The sequence below is a fragment of the Remersonia thermophila genome, chromosome 4 (assembly GCF_042764415.1).
Source record: "Remersonia thermophila strain ATCC 22073 chromosome 4, whole genome shotgun sequence".
NCBI lineage: Eukaryota > Fungi > Ascomycota > Sordariomycetes > Sordariales > Chaetomiaceae > Remersonia > Remersonia thermophila.
The window spans coordinates 2,125,387-2,139,915 of record NC_092220.1 but is presented as its reverse complement, the minus strand read 5'-3'; the positions used below and the strand labels follow the sequence as shown (position 1 = coordinate 2,139,915).

Below are 14,529 nucleotides of genomic sequence, written 5' to 3'. Positions count from 1 at the left end.
CTTGCACCGTGGCTGGACATACTTCGTCCAGGTCAGGTATACACATACCATGCACAACCAAGGAGTCTGGGAGGGAGGAAGGACGGAGTTTGGGGGGTTTGGCGCTGTATGTTTTTTCTTTTTTTTTTTTTTTTTTCAATTGAGAAAAAAAGTCACAATGCCTTTCTCTTTCTATCTCTCTCTCCCTTTCTCTCTCTCTGCTCTCGTGATTGTGGTGATGATTTGCCGGAGCACCCACCGGGACGGACGCCCTCGCGGCTGGGCATTCGGGGCGAGGCTGCGAACAAAACGTTTCCTGGTTTGTCAGCGTCGGCCAAGGGCCCCCAATCAACGCCGCTCCCAAGACACCGCCGGACCCACAGAAGCTTCTGCGGGGCCGAGACACAACCAAATGCCATCCACCTCATTCGCTGCGCTCTTCGTCGGCCCAGGACCCGCCAAGCCGGCCCGCCAGGCTCTTGCCGGACCCAAGGGCGAAAAAAAAAAGACGGAAGCAGTCAAGCACGACGCCGAACCGCAATTCCCAAGATTTCTGCATCCCGCCCGCATCGATAACGCTCGACCTGCGACCTACTTTACGCAATCCTTGGACCCTCAACCCTCAACTCACGACTCACGACCCATACAACACCCATACACAGCTGGTGCAGCTTAGGCGCTAGGTTGCACGAGGTGGCCGCGGGCATGCGAGCCGGGGATTTCCGCACACAACCGACCAGCACGATATAAAGCAACGACGACGACGACGACAACAACACCAACGATATGAGCTCAAGTAGTCTTCTTCCCAAAGCGGCCGCCCTGCCGGTGCGCTGCTTCTCGCCAGCCCAGGCATGCCGACGCCCGAGGATAAAGCCGCATTGTTCCAGCCGGCCGCTCTCCTCTGCCGCCCACCCCGCAGGACCCCGCGTCCGGGCCCGTCAGCCGCCGGCCCCTCGCTCGGAGCCCTCGACGACGACGTGGTCCGCCGATCGGCCCCGGATACGTTCCCACGCTCCCGGCCAGCAGCAGCACGCCTCCTTCCACACGACGAACCGGCTGCTAGCCACCCCCAAGGACCCCTACGGCATCCTGGGCGTCCCCAAGACGGCGACCGCCGCCGAGATCAAAAAGGCCTACTACGGCCTGGCCAAGAAGTGGCACCCGGACACCAACAAGGAACCCGGCGCCAAGGACAAGTTTGCCGAGATCCAGTCCGCCTACGAGATCCTCTCCGACCCCAAGAAGAGGGAGCAGTTTGACCAGTTTGGCGCCGCCGGCTTCGACCCCAGCGGCGCGGGGCCCGGGCCCGGGCCGGGCGCCGGCCACCCCTTCGGAGGCTTTGGAGGGTTCGGAGGCTTCGGCGGCCAGGGGGGCTTCGGCGCCAACATCAACTTCGACGACCTCTTTTCCGCCTTCACCGGCGGCCCGTTCCGCGGCGCCCGCGGCGGAACCCAGATCCTCCAGGGAGAGGACGTCGAGGTGCAGGTGACCGTCTCCTTCGCCGAGGCGGCCAAGGGCTCGAGCAAGACCATCACGACGATGCCGCTGGTCGAGTGCCGGACGTGCAGCGGCAGCGGCCTCAAGCAGGGCACCCAGCGCACCAGCTGCTCGGCCTGCCACGGCACCGGCACGCGCGTGCACTTTATGTCGGGCGGCTTCCAGATGGCCAGCACGTGCTCCAGCTGCGGCGGCTCCGGGTCGACCATCCCGCGCGGCTCCGAGTGCCGCTCGTGCCACGGCGAGGGCGTCGTGCGCGAGCGCAAGACCATCAACGTCGACATCCCCGGCGGCATCGAGGACGGCATGCGCCTGCGCGTCAGCGGCGAGGGCGACGCCCCGCCCATCGGCCGCGCCGCCGCCGAGGGCCACAACGTCCGCGGCACCCGGGGCGACCTCTACGTCCTGGTCAAGGTCGCCCGCGACCCGCGCTTCAGCCGCCAGGGATCCGACATCCTCTACACGGCCACCATCCCGCTCACGACCGCCCTGCTGGGCGGCGAGATCACCATCCCCACCCTCGAAGGCGACGCCCGGGTCCGCGTCAACACGGGCACCAGCACCGGCGACAAGATGACCCTGGCCGGCAAGGGCATGCCCAAGCTCGGCCGCCGCGGGGGCTTCGGCGACCTCAAGGTCGAGTTCCGTGTCGCCATGCCCAAGTACCTGACCTCGAACCAGCGTGCTCTGGTGGAGATGTTGGCGGACGAGATGGACGACAAGTCGGCCAAGCGGATCATGAACCTGCATAAAACGTAGGTGGTTTTTTGTTTCCTTGTTTCTTCTTCTTTTTTTTTTTTTCCTTCTTTGTCGAGACACCCCCCTCCCCCTTCTTACCCCATGCGAAATGCTCCCCCACCGCTCCCATCAACTGACTCTGATGGTGGTCTTGAATGAACAGGTATTCCGACGACGGCACCCCGGAAGATCATAGGAATGAGGGATTCCTCAAGTCCTTCTGGCATAAGTTTACGAACCACCCGGGCCACCAGCAAAACCCCAACGATGGCAACGGCGATGGCGACTCCAAGAAGCCCGGCTCTGGATCGTCATGATGGCCGTGACCTGCAAACCCCACCCCTACCCCACAAAGAACTCGACTTGTTCTGTTTTTCTCTTCGGACCCACAAAAAGCGACACCGGGTTCTTGTGAATGAAAGACGAACCAGGCGGACAGATAGACGGAGGATTGCATGATGGACGGATAGATGGACGAGATGCATAGAATAGCAGGACAGACGGACGGATGGGCGAGTAGGGAGGGCGTATCAGCGCCGTGTACATTTGTATATCTGTACCAACGATCTGTACCACCACCATCACCACCACCTCCTCCACCACCTCCACCACCACTACCGACACCCCACTACCCAGCCCCGTCACAGCGACAGCACAGGCATACGACAGGCGACGGCAGCGACATCAACAACACCAACACTAACACCAACAACATCACTACCAACAACTGCGACAACAACAACGACAAAAGCCTTTCAGAGGGTACAGCTCAGCACCGGAGAGCAAGATGCTCTCACGGAGCCTGCTGTTACCCACCACAGGTCTCCGCCCGGGGGGGGGGGGGGGGGGCGAGAGCAGAAGAACACCACATATGGAGACCCAGACCGTGGGACATAGCCAACTACATACGTCAAACCAACCCCGCTCCGAACAACCTGTTGCATCTACTACCTCCTTTAGGATTTACCTAGAATTTACCATGACTGTATACATGTCTATCTATCTATCTGTTTATCTTTCTATCTCTCACTCTATATATATGTTGCGTCACCGGAGGTGGAGGGTACACCTGGTTCTTTGCTGCGAATCTCCTTGACTATGTTTGACATGGTTGACGCGCCCCCCAAGCGAGCGAGCGCTTTCGTTGGCACCACAGGGGCGGTGTGCACACAAGAGTTGAAAACGATGACATCGTGCCACTACACAGTACACTAGTAAATTTGTCAGATGCAGGGCGCTTGCAACGTTTCCAGACCCCGGCCAGGCTTGGAGGCGTTGAGGTGGAAGGTGAGGTTCAACGCGGCGATGGAGTCGATGGAGTCGAGGACATGGCAACGACAGACGGCCCAGGCCAACCCGGGCCAGGATATCAGGGATGCTATCGTCAGGTGCCAAGAACAGGCGCCGCTAAGCATCCGTCACGCCAATCAAGCGAGACCACTACGGCACTGTGGGGCACCCCGCTTCCATGGTCCGAACCTTAGCAGGTCCCGCTAGCCTTGGAAGCTTGGCCGCCGTGGGTTGTGGGCTGTGCACGTTGCCGGCCGGCACTGGCATCCAGGCCGTTGCGGGCCGGAGATGGGGCGGGGAGGGGAGAGAGAGAGAGAGAGAGACGGCAAGCACCGCCCCGGCCGTGTCCACCGTGCGATGGGCGCAAAAGAGACGGGAGAGCCAGCGACGATGTCAAGCGTTTCTGTCCGATAGTGGAAATCGGCTGGGCGGGGCTTTTCTCTCTTTATTTTTTTTTTCCAACAAACCCAACAAACTACCTACCAACACGGGGCTTTTTGCTCGACTACATACCGCCCCCTTCGCCCTTCGCGGCCGTATCAGCGTCCGCTTTTGCGTCGCCGTCCCACTGCGGCCGACCAACCAACCAAGGTTTGCTTCTGCGCAGGACCTTGGGTAGCACCTCCATCCCTCTCTCTCCCTCTCTTGCCGATACGAGACATTCGACCAAGGGCCTTTGGAAGACGCAGTCTGTCCGGTTTTCTCCCCACACGCATCCCTCACGACAAGACGAGAGGTCGACACGAAAGCCACGCACTCTCTCCTCTCTGGACTAGCTTCCCTCTCACGTACCAGGGCCGAGTCGATTGCCAAGGTTTCGGGCTCGGAGCGTCGCTCACTCTCATACGCACACCACATATATACGTAGAGTGCGAGAAAAAAAGAAAGAAAGCGGGAGGAAGAGAGCTCACACGTTTAGCCGCCGCCGCCGCCGCCGCTTGTTTTTGTTCTTCGCCGCCAAAGCAAGCAATATCGGGAGAAGCAACCCCCAAATAACAACCAACCACTCGGCGCTGTTGCTGTGCTCAAGCTGCATCTCGTGGCCCTCCCAACAGGTTGGGTCGCCTGCTGCGCGTTGTGCGGCTGCTGCATTCAAGAGGCTTGGGGATTCGCACCATTACGATGCTTTAGCGACGCGACGCTGCAGAGCAACCTCTTCCGCTTGCCCGCTGCACAACATCTCGCTCTCCCCTTGTCTTGGCAATCCTGCGCCGGCTGCGTGCGAACCGGTCCAAGCGGCCTACCTTGGGAGTTGCACGGGAACAGGCCGAGACTCAGACCCGCGGCGGGGACAAGGACTCCTCATCCCTACCTACCACTACCCCAGAGGTAGGCAAAGAGCCCTCGGGACGGTGGGGGACCAGGAAACGACGGAAGAGCCGTGCTTAAGCAAAAGGTTGGGGCAAACCCCCCCCCCCCCCCCCTGCCGCGAGCGGGTGGGTTTCCGAAGGCGGCACCGTCCTTTTCCGTTCGGGCCCGAGAGACGTCCTGGCCAGTCCGGTCGGCCCTTTAGCGGACTCGACCGAGTGGCCAGGAACCGCAGCAATACCCACATCCGCAATCCTAGATATCAAAGTGTCCCCACGGGGAGAGGAAGAGCCCTCAGGGATGGCGTCGGAACAGCATCCTTCCGACCCTCCGCCTCCGCCGTTGCCGCCCAAGGCGCCGTCGTCGCCCCGGCTGGCCCCGGTCCCCGAGCCTGCCGCCTTGAAGCTGACCCGCGGCCACTCGTGCGTCCTCTGTCAGCAACGCAAGGTGAGATGTGACAAGCAGAAGCCGTGCGCCAACTGCGTCAAGGCACAGGTCGAATGCCGCGTCGTGCCCCCTCAACCGCCTCGCCGGAGGAAAAAGAAGCCCCAAGAACGCGACCTCATCGAGCGCCTCCGCAAGTACGAGTCGCTGCTGGCCCAGGCCGGCGTCGAATTCGAGCCCATCGGCCACCGGCTCAAGCTGCCCCCGGATCCCGGAGACGAGCTCGCCGACCTAGAGAACACCCTGATTCAACTCAAGACGTCCCCTTCCAGCTCCGCCGATCATGTCTTGCCCCCGAGCAGCCACGCCAGGTGAATTTCTACTCCTGTTGTTGCTGCTGTTGTTGCTGCTGTTGCTGCGGTTCCTTTGACCTAACGTTGGTTGTTTGCTCTTGTACCGTTTCAGGCAACAACAACATGCCCCCAATATCCATCAGGTAAGTCTCTCGGATTGCGTGAGACACACGAAAAAGAACAAGCTGTCTTTCATGGCTGGCGAGGTCGCTGTGATTCGGTTGTCGCAGCCCCTCTTCTTCTTCTTCTTCTTCTTCTCCCCCTTCGTATACGTTTGCCTCTCAATAGATAGCCCCTGACGTGGCTCGATACAGTACCGAGGGAGCGATGATGAGTCCTCGGACGACGAATATGAGAACCCTACCATTCACAACGCCTTCGACGCCATGTTTGGGAATGGCGACGGCTTCCCCTTTGTCGTCGGCGGTGCTCCGGCCAGCGTGACCAATGCTCATCCGTCGGCCATCCACATGTTCCAGCTCTGGCAGGTCTACATCAGCAACGTCGACCCGCTGCTCAAGATCACCCACACCCCGACCCTGCAGGCCGAGATCATCAGCGCCGGCGCCAATCCCTCCAAGATCTCTCCGCCTCTCGAGGCCTTGATGTTTTCCATCTACTTTATCGCCACCACCTCGTTGACCGAGCAAGAAGTCCACACCATGTTCGGCGAGGACCGCTCCATCTTGCTCTCCAAGTATCACAACGCCACGCAGCAAGCCCTCATCAACGCCAACCTCATGAGGACCAACGAGCTGGCCGTCCTGCAAGCCTACTTTCTCTACCTGGTAACCGCGCCCATCCCTCTTCCGCTGGCCCCTCTCCTCGTCTAACACGCTCAGCTCTCCGTCCGCCCCTACACCGACCCCCGGTCCATCTTCAGCCTCCTCGGCCTGGCCTTTCGGATAGCCACCCAGATGGGTCTTCACCGCGATGGCGCCGACACCAACATGCCGCCCTTTGTGGCCGAACAGCGACGCCGCCTGTGGTGGCAGATCGCCTGCTTTGACAAGCGCATCTCCGAGATGACGGGATCTAGCATCACCCTGCTTTCCTCGTGCGCCTCCACGGTGCGGCTTCCCCTGAACCTCAACGACGTCGACCTGAACGTGCAGGCAAAGACCCAGCCCTCTTCTTCCAACGGCCCGACCGAGATGATCTTCGCCCTCACCCGCATCGAGCTCACCATCGCCGCCTCCCCCGACAACGTCCGCCAGAGCGTCACCACGCCCGGAGGAGGCCCGCTGCCCAAGCCCATTGTTCGCTACAACAGCACTTCGCCCGAGGCGACGGACATCATGTCGCATGTGGCCAACCAGTATCTGCCGAACGACCTGGCAGCCTTCTGCGCCTACATAGAAAACGTCTACCTCAAGCAGTGTGATTCCAAAATCCCGCTGCAGTACTTCACCCTGCTCATGACACGCCAGGCCCTCTGCAAGCTGCGCATTACCGACTTCCTGTGCCGCACCGCCAACTCGACCACCGTCTCCCAGCCCGAGCGTGACAGCTACTTTCTCGAGGCTCTTCGCATGGTCGAGTACGACAACCTGCTGCAGAGCGCCGAGTCGCTCCAGGGCTTCCGCTGGTACACGCACTTCCACATCCCCTTGCCCGCCTACCTCTGCCTGGTCTCGGAGCTGCGTTACCGCACCACGGGCGAGCTCTGCGAGCGCGCCTGGGACGTCATGGTCGAGAACCAGGAGCGCCGTGGCATGACGCGCAGCCCCAACCGCAACCCCCTGCACATTGCCTTTGGCCGCTACTTTGTCAAAGCCTGGGACGCCCGCGAGGCTGCCGAGCTGCAGAATGGCCGCACCCTCCCTACGCCAAAGATTATCGAGGTGCTGAGGAACACGCTCGGCATGACCGCTAGACCTGCGGCGGCGCTGCCACCGCCGCCGCCGCCGCAGCAGCAGCAACAACAACAGCAACAGCAACAGCAGCACCCATCGCAGCACTACCACCATCCTCAGCAGCAGCATCCTCCTCCAACCAGCACCAACATGGGCATCCCCGCTACCCACGCGGTTTCTGGGGGGCCGCCCCATTCTGGAATCTCGCCGCACAGTTCGCTCGGTGGCACGCCGTCCAACCCGGGGGGCATGTCCGCCGGAGTGCGTGATATGGACATGGTCTCGGTCGGCATGGCGCCGGTCTCCATGTACTCTTCCCCCAGCAGCGGATCCCCCATGACAGTTCAGTCGACGAGCGCGTCACCGCCGCAGCTTCACCATCAACACTCTCAACCGCAACTGGGAGGAGGAGGGAGTGGTGGTGGTGGTGGTGGTGATGGAATGGGCGCGCCTCCAAGCCACATGATGATGGACGACCCTGCGACGGCCATGATGTACACGACAGGCTACGCCAATGTGGCGCCTGTCCAGGGAATGTATGGCCCGCCGGCGTCCGGGGGGTTGCAGGCCCCGGGAATGCCCGCCATGGATTGGAATTACCTGGTGCAGCTCACGTCGTTGGGAGGGTTTATGGCTCATGGGTTCTACACCCAGGGTACCGGGTCCGGCGGGAACTGAGACGGACGAGGAGGGAGGGGGGCAGACGACAGACGACAGACAAGCCCGGGCCAACGTGTGTCTCGCGAGCCCCCCCCCCCCCCCCCCCCCTCTCTTTTTTTTTTTTTCTCGCGGCCTGGAAGTGAGACTCTTCCGCCTCTGCACTCTCGAGGAAACGTGAAGGATGATGTTGACCTTGGAGCTCGAGGGCCCTGCAGGACAGCGGCACCGGAACGAAGGAACGAACGAACGTTGCATGAAGCGCACCTACCAACCAAATCCCTTTACCTTCACTCTTCCCCTTTTTCTCCTTGTCCACCTCCCTTTTTGATACGTTGATGCGTCGTTGCTGGAACGAGAGAGTCCGGCTTGCGGTTCGGTGCGGCTTGGTTCGTTTGTCGGTGCACGAGCAGGGAAGGGCGGGCACTGGCTGAGACGAAGGGGGACGATATGCGCGGGTCGGATGTTCTTGGGGAGGGGGGTTGTATATCGTGATGTGGCGTGGAGGCAGGGATCATTTGCCTGGCGGAGCATCACAGTGGTACAAAGGAGGAAGGGAAAAGGAAAAGGAGTTTGGGTGTCGAATGCAGATGTAAACGCAGGTGTAGAGGAATAAACGCTCTCGCGAGGTGTCTTTGCACCCCCTTTTGTCCCAATCCCAATGATATGATGGGTGGCCAGGATAGTTATGTATGATAGGTGGATGTGCAAAGGGTAGCCTTCCAAGAAAAAAACACCACGACTCGAGACTCAACTTCTCTTTTCTCTCTTTCTGTCTCTGCCTGTCTGATTTGTCTCTCTGTGTATCCGGACATCGAGCGACTCAAACATGATGATGGAAAAAAAGCCTGAATTCCTGGTACGGGGAAGTCACCCACACCATTTTGACCTTTTGAGTCGAATCCAGTTCTGGATCCATCCCCTTGCCAAGCTACCCCTTTGTAACCTATACACACACACACACACACACACACACACACACACACACACACACACATACACACTCATACGCGTGCACGCACACCCTTGAGTCAAGCCTTTCCCTTCCAACTCCATGAAACGCCGACCCAGCCCGCCAAACCACCCACCGAGACCGGCCCTGTTCATCCCAAATTATCATAGAACGCACAATATAACCGCCCGGACGTCGTTTTCCGAAGAAAAACATGAAGAGGAAGGAGGAATATGAAGTATGAAAGTGAAAAAAAAAAAAAAAGAAAAATATCAGAAGCGGAAGCGGAAGCGAAGAAGAGAAGCGCCTGGCTAGCACGGAAAAAAAAATGAACCATCCAAGCCAGACCAGATCCATCTCGTTCCGTCCGGTCGCACGCCTCGGGTATAGCAACAAAGGAGAAGCCGGAAAGGAAAAATAAACGCCGCGAATTCCGTCAGCCACTCCCTACTCGTACACAAGGTCCCTTCCCTTTTACCAACCCCCGGCCGATTCAAGGATGATCATGACAATGATGTCGTGGTTTGTGTTGATTAAGATGATAATGATGATGGTTGTTGGGGCGATGCCGCCGCCGTCGCCGTCGCGGCCTCGCTGGTCGTCGCGGCCTCACCCTTGTCCACAACGGGCGAGCTCACCACCCCGCCGTCGACGCTCGTGGCCGACTTGGGCTCCTCCGTCCCCGAAGAAGCGGAGACGGGCTTAAGCAGCCCGGCGGCGCCTCCCATCAACGGTTTCCCCGAAGCTGCCGCCGCCGCAGCCGCCGCCGCCGCCGCCTTGTTCATCCTGCTCTTGTAATCGCTCAAGCTGAGCTTCTTCTTTACAGGACTCGGAGTCGCAACGCCATTCACGGCGGACGGGGCCAGGGGGCTGGGCAGAGGCACGGCGGCGCCTGCCGAGAAGGGCGACTGCGAAGAGGCCGTCCCTGCCGACATGGGGGTGGATGCCGACGACGGAGCTGATGCGGATGAGCTCGAGAACAGCGGGACGGGCGGCGGCTCAACGCGTAGGTCGAGGGACTTGTTCTTGGCGGCGGGGGTGGGCGTCTGGGCGGCCTGGGCGGTCTCGGCGGGCTCGGCGGGCTCGATGGCCTCGGTGGCATCGGCGTCGGGCATCGGATGGTCCTGCGGCGAGGACAAGGGAGAAGCGGCGGCGGCGGCGGCGGCGGCGGCGGCGGTGGTGGTGGTGGTGGCGGCAATGGCGGGAGCAGCAACGGCGGCGGGTTTGTCGGTGTCTCGGGTCGAGGCGGGTGACGACAGGGGGGACGCGGCATCTCCATCGCCGTGGCTGCCAACGCTCGTGGCGGCGGATGGGGGTCGCTCCATGGCTCGGCGTTTGTTGCGTTCCTCTTCGAGGCGGTAAAGGTGCCAGGTCTCCAGCATGCGTTTCCTCAAGCAGGACCCTACCTTCCGCCTGGGGGTGACCGTCGCTCCCGGTTCTGGCAAGTCCGTCTGCACGGCGGCGTCGCGGTACTCGACGTGCGGCGGCGGAGCGGGTTGGGCAGGACCGGGCGGGCCCGAGCGGGCGCCGGGGCGAGGCGGCTTCTTGGAGACGTCGGCACCTCGCGCGGGGCTGGCGCGGCTCGGGGAACCCGACTTTCCCCTCGATGTCGCGGTCCCGGCGTCGACGTACCCTCGCTCGGGCAAGCCCGAGGGGGCGAGGTTCGGCGTGTTGCCGACCGAGCCCGGCTTGGAAGCCTTGGGCAACAGCTGTGCCGGCGCGGCGCCGTCCGAGGCGCGCTTCCGCTTGCGCTGGGGCTGCTGCTGCTGCTGCTCCATGCGGCGGAACGTGTCCTCGACCATGGCCACCTTCCTCTTGTCCCGGTCGGTAGGCTCCGTCAGGATGCCCAGCGTGTCGAACGAGCCCTGGCGGGCCGTCGGCGTCCGGTCCCGGCTCGGCGGCTTGCTGCGCGACGCGCTGGACACGGAGCGGCGGTCGTTGTCGGGCGCGTCGTCCAGCTGGCCCTCGCTGGCGGCGCGGCTGTTGGTGGCGTGGCCCGTGCTGGTGGGCGAGATGGCGTTCTGGGGCTGCGACTTGGGCTTCCGCTTCTTGGCGGCGGGCTTTGGCGGCGGGTGGGCGCGATACACGGCGTTCTTGGACAGGTAGTTGCGATGGAACCGGGCAAAGGCGCACTCGGGCCCGAGGTTGCAGGCGCAGCCTCCGTACTCGGAGAGGATGAGGTGCACCCACGGGGCCCATCGCTGGTAGTCCTCGTCCGTCACGGCCGACTGCTCGGCCTGGGCGCCCGACGCGTCGTCTCCGAGGCCGAACAGCTGGAGGGCGCGGGCCTTCTCGGCCACCGGGAAGCGAAAATCCCAGCCGATGGTGATGGGCTCCTTGGCGGCGACGGGGCGGTCGCTGACCAGCCAGAAGCGGTATTGGTTGTCCGACGAGATGTACGTTTCGAGGGTGGCGTTGGGGCGGCAGCTGCGGCGGACGAAGCGGGCCTCGGAGCCCTCCCGGCGGGTGTCGATGTAGAGGGGAAGCAGCGGGTGGAAGAGGACAAAGGGCAGGGGGGCCGTAAGCTCGCTCCAGCGGTTGTCGGGATCGGCGCAGTACGACGCCTGGAAGCCGATCTGGCCGTTGACCTCCATCAGGGGCACGTACTCCTTGATGCTGGAGGGCGCGCGGAGGGAGTAGCACTGGACGACCACGTTGGCGGGGGAGACGACCTTGCGGGCCTGCTCGACCTCGGGGACGACCTGCATCGCCTCCATGTTGGCGGGGAGGTCCTGGAAGACGTCGGAATACGACAGGCCCGTCTCCTTCTTGAGCTGCTCGCGGCTGTGCAGCCAGTTGGTCATGGTGTTGGAGACGCGAATGTCGGCGAAGCTGTTGGTGTTGACGATCTGGTACGAGTCGTCGCTGTAGAGCGACACGAACCCCGTCGAGTACTTGTACAGCTCAAAGTCGTCGGGGAGGTCGGGCGGCGTCGTCGCGGGGCTCAAGGGGTGGCCGTTGGTCGCCTTGGCGGCGCCGTGGTTGGAAGCGTTGCGCTTGGGCGCCTGCGAGCTGATGGACTGGCTCGACTTGTGCGAGCTCTTGGCCTTTTTTGGCGGGTGGGGATTGGCGTCGCCCGGGCTGAGGTGCTTCGCGGCGTCCGAGGCGCCGTGGCCGCCGCCATTGATGTGAAGGTCGGACGGCTTGGCCTTTTTCTTGTGGCTCTTGGACGGCGGCCGCTTGGCCTTCTTCTCGGCCGCGGCTTCTACGGGGGGCAGGGCGCCGCGGGCGCGCTGGCGGGCAATCGCCTGCTCGCGGTCGATGTAGCGCGGGTCGCAGTCGGTGCACGAGTGCTCAAAGTTGGGCTGCACGGCATCTTCGGCGTTGTCCGGGTAGTAGCACTCGATGTGCTGCCACGTATCGCACGTGTCGCAGTAGATGGTGTTGCCATCGTCGTCGGGGAAGTCGCAGATACACTTGATGGTGTAGGGCTCTTCCTCGGCGGGCTCTTGCTTGCGGGCGGGCGGCTGGCTCGGAGACGCGATCGACGTCGGCAGCGGGGGGCCGTTGTCTGTCATAATCTTGGAGGGCGCCTCGCGACGGCGGAATGCTGGTGGGGGGGAGGGGGGAGGATTGACGATTGGTGTTGGAGAATTATCTCGCCGGTCGGAAGGGCATTCTGGTCGCGCGTCGTGACGCGGGAAAAACGAGGGAGGCGCGAGCGTCGGCAGCGAGAGCAGAGGACCCTCCAACGCGAGGGGACATGCGCCCGTGTCGACGGCGAAGGGAGAAAAAAAAAGGGTTGTGTTGTGGCGAACGCGCGGTTGTGTGTCGTCGCGGTCGGTTGGGGCGGCCGGTCGACTCGGACGGAAGGACAAAGGGAGAGAGAAAGCGAGAAAGTGATCGAGTTGCAGGAACTTGAAGGTCGCGGAGGAGGATCGGCTTGTGTTGTTTAGGATGACGACGACGACGACGGCGGCGGCGGCGGGGTTAAGATCATGGAGAAGTCGTGCGGCCGCGGAGGGGAAAAAAAGGAACAGGTGACGCTATTGCCGACGGGTCTTGAGTCGGGCGTGGCGAAGGTCGAGAAGGAGGCGAGTGGTTGCAGGGCGCGAAAACAACAATGGGGGGGGGGGGGGGAGAGGCGGACGGGGGGAACGGACAAGGGAGAGAATGGTTGCTGCAAGCCGTCGGACGGGACCAGTCGAGCTGCGAAGTGAAACCCAGAGACGAGCGAGGTGCCGTCGGCGCAGAATTGAGAAAAGTTTTGGTGGTGCACCTTTGGTAATCGAAGGTCGAGGGGGTGGTGGACTGGGGAGAGGACCGGAAGGTGACGCGGAAAACCCGGGAGTGGGATAAAGAAAGGAAAGGCAGAGGCAGAGTTTGAAGGATGAGGAGGGCCAGAGTGGAAAGAGAGGACGGGAAGGGAGGGGGGGGGGGGGGTGCGTGTGTGAGTGAGCGAGCGAGCGAGCGAGAGCGTGTGTGTGCGCGGGTGTGGGTGTGGGTGGGTGGGCGGGCGAGGAGCCACTCTAGCGGTGCAGTGCCGGGTGCGGGTGCAGTGTGCAGGCGCTCTCTCTCTCTCTCTCTCTCTCTCTCTCTCTTTCTCTCTTTGTTGCTCTCAGGTTCTCAGGCCAAGGCCTGGCCTCTCACGCTCTCTGCGCTCTACCAGCTGCTGTCTGCCCGTTTCCAACAGCAAGGCCACGGCCCCCATGCTGCGACGGCGACTGGGCGACCAGGGGGAGGGCCGCCAAAGAAAACCAGAAACGGAACCAGTCCAGCCTGAACTCCCCTCGTGTCGGCCAATCAGACAACACGTTTGGTACCTTGGGAGGTGCTGGATTTTTCGGCTTTTCGAGGAGGGGATGGACCCTGAACGCGACGGGAAGCGGGAAAGTCTGGTGGCTTTGCTGTACTGTGTACTGTGTAGCTGTGTAGGAAGTAGGCTTAACTCCGGGGCTTGTCCATCGTGTGCTTCCCAAGCGTTTCTTGTTTTGCTGTCTTGTGTTTGTTTTTCTGCTCTGCGCTGTTCTGCGCTGCGCTGCGCTGCTGCGTCGCGTGGTACTGTAATGTTAACCCGTCCGTGGCGGGCAAAGCCTCCATTTTCCATGGATCTCGCCAAAGGAAGATGGAGCGAAACCTGCTGCACGGACCCTGGACACCCAATCTTTCCCTGAGCAAGAATGGGTTATGAACGACGCGAGAAAGCCGAGAGGGCGTCCCACTTGCCGCCGTCCAGGGGGGGCGTGGTTGGCGAACAAGCTGCTCCACCGTTCAGCGGGTCAGATGCGTGTCTGCCTGGGGCAATTTTGACGTTGAAAACGGAGCAGGGGGGGTTGGTTGGTTTCATCTCTCTCCGTTGCCTCTGCTTGTGGCGACGTTGGCAGGAACGGAGGAGGGAGCGAATGCTGGTCGAGATTGGTTGATCTCATCCCGCCATGGCGCAAAACGGTGCTGCGCGGTGGGCACCGGAAGGACCGGTTGCGCACATCGGCCTCCCGATCGGAACTGCACAGAGGAAAGCGGATCCTAAGAAAGCGAGAGGCCGAACTGGCGGAGCAGGCGAGAAGAGCCT

General features: G+C 61.9%; 3 protein-coding genes across 3 annotated transcripts; 2 read left to right on the top strand and 1 right to left on the bottom strand.

The window, feature by feature from the left end:
• Nucleotides 1-765: 765 nt before the first annotated feature.
• Nucleotides 766-2,534, top strand: VTJ83DRAFT_4742 (uncharacterized protein; the record flags this gene model as incomplete). Its single annotated transcript, XM_071011265.1, has 2 exons — nucleotides 766-2,234; nucleotides 2,381-2,534. 2 exons carry the CDS (start codon nucleotides 766-768, stop codon nucleotides 2,532-2,534), a joined length of 1,623 nt encoding a protein of 540 aa, XP_070866192.1.
• Nucleotides 2,535-5,115: 2,581 nt separating this feature from the next.
• Nucleotides 5,116-8,086, top strand: VTJ83DRAFT_4741 (uncharacterized protein; the record flags this gene model as incomplete). Its single annotated transcript, XM_071011264.1, has 4 exons — nucleotides 5,116-5,570; nucleotides 5,665-5,695; nucleotides 5,867-6,340; nucleotides 6,395-8,086. The coding sequence occupies 4 exons, from the start codon at nucleotides 5,116-5,118 to the stop codon at nucleotides 8,084-8,086; spliced, it is 2,652 nt and encodes an 883-aa protein (XP_070866191.1).
• A 1,464-nt stretch (nucleotides 8,087-9,550) lies between these two features.
• On the bottom strand, nucleotides 9,551-12,535 carry VTJ83DRAFT_4740 (uncharacterized protein; the record flags this gene model as incomplete). Its single annotated transcript, XM_071011263.1, has 1 exon — nucleotides 9,551-12,535. The coding sequence occupies one exon, from the start codon at nucleotides 12,533-12,535 to the stop codon at nucleotides 9,551-9,553; it is 2,985 nt and encodes a 994-aa protein (XP_070866190.1).
• Between the last annotated feature and the right edge of the window lie 1,994 nt (nucleotides 12,536-14,529).